This window comes from Triticum urartu, chromosome 6 (assembly GCF_003073215.2).
Source record: "Triticum urartu cultivar G1812 chromosome 6, Tu2.1, whole genome shotgun sequence".
Classification (NCBI taxonomy): Eukaryota; Viridiplantae; Streptophyta; class Magnoliopsida; order Poales; family Poaceae; genus Triticum; species Triticum urartu.
This window is the reverse complement of record NC_053027.1, coordinates 8,387,955-8,394,837: the sequence shown is the minus strand read 5'-3', so window position 1 is coordinate 8,394,837 and position 6,883 is coordinate 8,387,955. Positions and strand designations below refer to the sequence as shown.

Sequence of the window (6,883 nt, the reverse complement as noted above, 5' to 3'; positions counted from 1 at the left end):
TTAATTTTGACACAATTTAATGTCTATGCAACTGATTTAAAAAAATTAATAGAATTGAAATAAATTTTGGAGTCACATTTCACAAGTTTAGTTTCACAAACAAACAAAAAAGATATAAGTGAATAATCAGAATATGTGTTTGGTTTCAGTTGAAACGGTGTAATGTCCGTGAATCCAATTTCAAATTTCCCCCCTTTTGAATAGGAAACCGCTGAGGCCTTGTTTGGTTCACTTAAAAAGGTTCGGATTGTGTGCCACGGGATCAGAGCTCGTCTTCTTCTTCTTTGCAAATATCCACTCCCAACTTTTTTATCTGCTCGTCACGTAAAATCAATACAGTACTCGTGTTAGAGTAACGGGTGCATCTCTTCTGTTCGTTTCTAATCTAACGGCTGTGAATGGTGGAGAAGCTAGATAGACACACCTAGTGGTACCAAAAAGAAACAGTATTCAAGCAAACCTCCCGAAGCATGTATTAGTGTGATGTTTTTTTTTTTGCAAAAAGAAGTACGTATTGGTGTTCAGTTGGAAGCCACACACCACAACTAAGTGGACGCGGAGTATCTTAGCTCCAGCTCAAATGAGCTCGTGTGAACAGTAAAACTAAAAAAATGAAATAAAATTTGGCAAAAATTGATGAATATTTTGAGTGCTTGCAAAGTTTCATCATGTAATAACATTTGTGTACCTCATGGAAAAAAATCAGAGGTCCAAAAATGCTATTTTCCGAAAGCAGCTTGGAGCATCGATTTTGTTATTTTTTGGCACAACTTCCACAAATGTCACTTCATAATGAAACTTCATAAGCACTAAAAATTCCACCAATGTTTGCCACAAAAAAAATCAATTTTTTTAAAATTTACAGCTCAAGCTAAGAAGCGGGACTTCCATTCACAAGTCAGCTTGTTTTCATTGTAACTTGGTTTTCACCAGATATTTTCTCCGGTCCTGACATCTTGTTCGCTGCGATTTTCTAGAACATTTTGCATCTGCAAATTCAAAGAGTCTTAAGCAACACTAAGATTATTAGGTTTGCCTAGAGATTTTGATATGATAACATTAAATTCAAAAGGATAGATTTCAGCCTTCAGAGTGCCTTTTTTCCCTCCCCAAAAGGTAGATACAAGACCTGCGTAGGTGATTTCTTTGTTGGGTCAACATAATTCAGTTCGACACATCCACACCCCTGACTTACTTTTCAGCTCGATACAGGCGAGTTTCGCTTCGCTGCATAATGTCACCACGTTTCTTCATGTTACACGACAATTCCAGAACATCCACCAAACAAGCACAATAACAGTCACATCTTCTTGACACAAACAAGTATGATAGATACATTTCCTGGGTATGCCGCCCGCATTTCTTCAGATTGTGCAATGGTTGGCATTCGGGGCTAGGGTAGGGGGCGCAAGCCAGAAGCAAAGCACGTAGCAGGGCCCCCCCCCCCCCCCCCCCCCCCCCCCCCTTGGGAAATGGGTGTTATCGACATAGCCTCCCGACATCGCCATTTGGACGTTTCTCTGGAACTTCTGCGGGTTGTCTCGGAGGACGGCCGCGGCTTCATGATTCAATGGGTCCTCGTCATTGGGTTGCTGCAGACATTAACAAGATGGTTTGTGACCAGAACACATGATGAGAAAACAAAACAGAAACAATTACTTCAATTATTCCCAGACATCTAATAAATTTCATAAGAAAACAAACAGATAAACTACATTTCGAATGGAAAATCAACCATTGCACAGTTAACCTAATAGGATATGATGACACTTACCGAGAAAAGAAGGTTTAAACCATATATTATGGTGTTGATATTCAAGACGGGCTTCCAGTCTTCACGCAGAATGTTCAGGCAGACATTTCCTTCTAGGTCAATATTGGGATGGTAAACCTGAAAGTTACCACATTAGCAACAGTCAACTTATGATGATGAACGAAAGGAGTCAAAGCTGTGGTGCTTACCTTAGTCTTGCACTTGACCTTCGGTGCCTCATGAGGGTAGGCAGGAGAAACTTGGAAGGTGAAAGTGAATGACCCACCTCTAAGAAAGAAAACATATTGTGGATATTAGAATAACTGACTAATATTGTTTTCATCAACTTATAAGGTTAATATATCTCTATGGTGATGGGCCTTGGTTCATCAAGGTAACCAGATAACTACTGTACAAAGGTGGGGCCAGTCTGCACCGCTCCAGGGGAGGGATATAGGAGAAAGATGAGACTGTAAGACCTTACATGAGAGAATGGTTTCCCTTATTCTTGCTTCATGCAAACCATAAGACTAACTCTTCTTACAAGAGTTGCTAGAAAAACATAAAGACACAAAATGCTTCTAAGAAAATAAGGAAGATAACTAACACAAGTAAATATCTTATATGAGAACTAGCTATCATCTGCTGCTTTTACAGCTCGATTGGGGCTACGTGTACACATGACACCTTATAGGTGATCCATTTTCACATCCCCGTATCTACATTTTAGGTAAATACTTCTTCATCAACTATAAAGGGGGCCAACAAAAGTAAGTTCTCTCACCTTAAGAAAACTGAATTAGTAGTGAAAAGATGAGATATGATGGCCAGAGGAGTGGGACGTGAATGATATCGAAATGATGAAAAATAAACTAATTTAACAGTAGTCATCAACTGCTCCTCATATTCTATTTATAGTAAGTACTATAAATGGAATAATCTTTCTTCATGCTATGTCAAGAGATATTTGCGGAAGGTGTGATTTAACTGTAAAATAAAACTAACTTGATTTCTCTTATTAACTCATATTCATCAACAAATATTCCTTCAAACACGTACACCAAAATGCAAGACTGAAATTTGTTAACAGCCATCTAAAACTACCTATCCCTCCATTTATGTGGCAACTAGCAACAGTGCATGTTTTTAAGTAGCTTGAATGTTCAGTGAAGATTACTATGGCATGACAAAAGGACAAAAAGAAGAGTAGGTATAAAAGAAGCATCTATAATAAGATACTTACAGATAGTATCCTTCGTCAGGTCGTAGAGTAGCTTCAAAGTTCATGAGATCATCCTTTCCGTTTGGGAAGGAAATTTTAGTTGTCTTTGGTAGGTTAAGCTCAGCAATATCTGCGAGTTAGGACAGAAACTGTCAACAAGATCCATATTTTGAAAACTATCCAATTAGAAAGGCACGATATAGATCATGTACATAAATCAGGAACACATGAACCTATAGGTGAATGTTAACACCACAGGTTTGAACGATAGAAAAATCACATAGTGTTCGATTTTTAATATGTAAGTATGTCCATAGTGAATTGTATTTCTCGTATCCAACTGTAGTTAAAATAGTGTGTTTGAGACAATAAGATATCTGGGTCTTCCTTATAAAGAACTACTCCCTCTGTCCCATAATATAAGAACATTTTTCAAGCTAAAATAGCTTGAAAAGCGTTCTTATATTATGGGGCGGAGGGAGTATTAGTCATAAACAATAGTACTAATGACAATTAGGCGATGCCAAACCAAAAAGGAAAACAGGGGATTGATGTGCCACCCAGGCACCCACTAGGCAACTACTATCACTCAGCATACTACCCCAACAAACTCAAGCCTGCACCCTCTCTACTCTCATACCCATTGCCAAGTGCCACCACCACCTTCGGTGCCCTACTACCCACAACTTCAGCCATGTTGCCAGCTCATCCTCTCCTCCACGCCCTCCCATGCCCCACCATATCCCTTCGGCCCTGCTCCTGCTGCTGCTCCACCTCAATTCTCAAACTGTCGTAAGCAGGCCTAGAGACAAGCCTGACTATGGGCAAGACAGCTCCATCATAACCAAATACAGTGGCAAGGAGAACGTGGTGGGGTCCAGATTGCTGACCACGCCGCCAATTCTCTTGTTTCGCCACTTCCCCATGACCTCCAGGCTAGACAAGAGGCCATGGCGTCCCTCCTCTGGACCAGGATGACTAGGTGGCAACTATGTGTTGACTGGGCGACAGTGTGACAACTAATAACTATATTATGCAAGTTAAACAAAAAGAAGAACAAACAGATCATAATCATTGGTACAGAGATTTCCCAATTTTCCACACACATGAACCATAGCCCATGAAATGGTGGGTCAATAACCGGTAGAAGCTCAGCCAATATGGCAACAGAGCTTATACAGAAAGGTAACATATTTTTTTTTTGACATGGAAAAGGTATAGCAGTATCTAGACCAGTACAACCAAACAGACCCCTTTGAATTACAAGATTAGTCAATTACATAAAAAATAAGGGGTAATATGTACATAATTTCCTCAAAATATAAATGTCAAAAAGCAGTTGAGTAATCTACTTTTTTTTTGCGAAAAGAGTCCCCTACTCATTAATCACGCCAAATCTGAAGTGGTTTTCTTGCCCTCGCCCACACATTAATTAGCCACGAATTAATTTTCACCGTTGAATGGGCATTGGCAGGGAGCGACATGCGCTCTGGACCGCTGGATGCAGGAGGCCAAGGACCAGCCAATTAACTGCTGCATGCATGAGTAATATATGTGCGTTGATTGGCTTCTTTTACGAAGGCAACCAATCGTTTGGGAGAGTTAACTGCCCATCTTGGGCCGCAGTGCATCTGTGCATGGCCCTCCCGCCTATATTCCCATCCGGAGGGAGTCATACATTTGTAATGAGAAACGAAAAAAAACATGACATGCTTACAGGGCGATGTAAATGCACACGGTTGCAAGAAATGGATTTCAGCCTAGCACTTACCAATACACAATGTATAGCATGTCACTGTGGTGGATTATGATAATCTCATTTGTTTGACCACTGGCTAGTGGTTTTAATCCTAACTATAATATAAGGTGCTCTCCAATATATTTTTGTTATATAGAACATATGGGATGAATCGAAAAGACTCAGAGGGCAGCAGTCGATAACTGTAATTAACCACTCTGATTTATCAAACATATGAATATACGTTCCGCAGAAGCTATAGAAGCAGGTGCAAAAACCACAAGTTGAACCACACATCAAGTGTCAACATTAGGAAGTTACACACCAATTGCCAGAAAGTAACATAAGATCAAATCACTTGTGGTAAAACAAACCTTTATGGAGACGTAATTCCCCTGGACTTTGCTTCTTAACAGGAGGCCCCCCATTTGAGTTGGCCGCCTCTTCCTTCTTCTGCCCCTTGATCTTAAAAAGGTTTATCATCTTCCTGTGAAACATATGAGGGGAGGAGGTAACGAGCATGAGCTAAAGAGAGCAGACTTTTCGTAGGAACAAAAATGACAAAAACAAGAAAAGCACCATTCAAGCATAAGAATGGTTTTACACACAAACATGTAGAAACGATGCAGCAGAAATCAACAGAAGCAGGTTGGTTCTCTTTAATTACTGCGTTCCATCGATAACAAGTGCGTTGTCGTCAACCTATTCAGCCCTGATGGCACTAGCAATGATGATTGCCCAGAAGATAAAACAAAAGAAACCAATCCTAACAACATAGTTAACTCAGAGATTAGTTTAATATCATGACTAGCCTGCACTATCGAGTTCCTTATCTTTGTAGGATTAGCTTCTGAAGTTTTATGGTCAGGTTAACCATGACGGACCGTCAACCCTCTTAATCTAACACTTGTGCGGTGTTACGCCTAAGCTCTTCTCGTCTCGGGCGAATCCCATCTATTGTCGCGGTTATTTGGAAGAGCCTCTCCCGAGGGCTTTTGCGTCCATTGGGACTTGACTGGGAACCGACGCGGCCTACTGCCAGCTCCTGCCCTACGCCCCTACCTCCTGTATAATATAGATCCTAACACAGCATGCATCCCGAAATCGTCCTCTCCGGCCATCTCCTCTAATCGACTCGTCATGCGAAATCGTGGGGCGGCAAACAGCTGCAGCAGTGGCATGGGGCGCTAACTCCGACAGCAACGCAACAGCGACGGGGTAAGCAGCGGCGAGTTCATACAGCGGCACGGCACAGATCGGCATACAGAAGCGCGACCAGAGGGGGGCAGAGGAAGTACCGGCGGCCCGGGGGCGGGGCCCGAGGTCGAGGGGCGCGGATCCGGAGCGGGCGTGGGCGGCCTGGATCCTCTGGGGCGGCGGCGGGGAGAGGATCGGCGGGCGGGCGGCGACCGGCGGGGAGGCGCGAACCCTAGATAGCTCGGTCGGTCTCCTCGCTCGCGGTCGGGGTGGGGGGCGGGGGGGGGGGGGGAAGGAAAAGGGGGGGGGGGGGGGGAAGAGGGGGGGGGGGGGGGGGGAATCTATGCGGTGGCAGTCCGGCCGTAGTTTTGCGGGAAGTAGGAGGGCACTTCGGGTAGGGACGAGGCCAAAGCGGATTCGCTCCAATCATCAATGCTCTTCTTTCTCCGGATTCGAATACCCAATTATTATTTATATCAGATTCTCTTTTATTTGGCCAGGGACGAGGTAGAAGTCATGCAGACACCCACCTGACAAAACCGAAAGGACAATATGATAGATAAGGTTTGGCTCTGACGGCCTCAGCCAAGAAAGAAAACTACAATCAAGACAGAAGAATCCCCCCCAGTTTGACGCCAATTTCCGCCGTTCGCCCCCGACGCCACAATAGCGGATGTCGAAGGAAGTTACGGTCGCCACCGAGGAATCCTCTGAGCTTGTTGCCAACTCTCGTCCCCCGCCTCCGACACCACCGTAGCCGGCTCGGCGGTGCAATGTTGACTTGACCAGCGCACTGGGCCATGGACTACACTGCTCTTGTATCACACTCCATCGGTGGGGCAAGAGAACCTTGAGTGCGGTGGGAATGGATGGTCACATTGTTGGAGTGGTATTCTTCAATCCTACTCCAGACTTCTCCTTCGGTGTGGATCCGCACCAACCAAGGCATCAAGCGAGATATTCATCCAAGCAA

At 43.6% G+C, this 6,883-nt stretch overlaps 1 protein-coding gene across 1 annotated transcript; it reads right to left on the bottom strand.

Moving 5' to 3' along the window:
• Positions 1–1,117: 1,117 nt before the first annotated feature.
• Positions 1,118–6,251, bottom strand: LOC125513823 (NEDD8-conjugating enzyme Ubc12-like). The gene is made up of 6 exons (XM_048679032.1): positions 6,012–6,251; positions 5,088–5,200; positions 2,997–3,105; positions 1,963–2,041; positions 1,775–1,891; positions 1,118–1,592 (listed from the first exon to the last, which is right to left on the bottom strand). The coding sequence occupies exons 2-6, from the start codon at positions 5,194–5,196 to the stop codon at positions 1,365–1,367; spliced, it is 642 nt and encodes a 213-aa protein (XP_048534989.1). The 5' UTR covers positions 5,197–5,200; positions 6,012–6,251; the 3' UTR covers positions 1,118–1,364.
• Positions 6,252–6,883: the final 632 nt, after the last annotated feature.

Excerpts from the sequence above, each read along its gene's own strand:
- LOC125513823 (XM_048679032.1), bottom strand. The coding sequence starts at position 5,196 with ATGATAAACCTTTTTAAGATCAAGGGGCAGAAGAAGGAAGAGGCGGCC. Across the intron at positions 2,042-2,996 it reads CCTGACGAAGGATACTATCT|AGGTGGGTCATTCACTTTCA; the intron begins GTAAGTATCTTA and ends TTTCTTTCTTAG. Across the intron at positions 1,593-1,774 it reads GTTTAAACCTTCTTTTCTCG|CAACCCAATGACGAGGACCC; the intron begins GTAAGTGTCATC and ends TAATGTCTGCAG.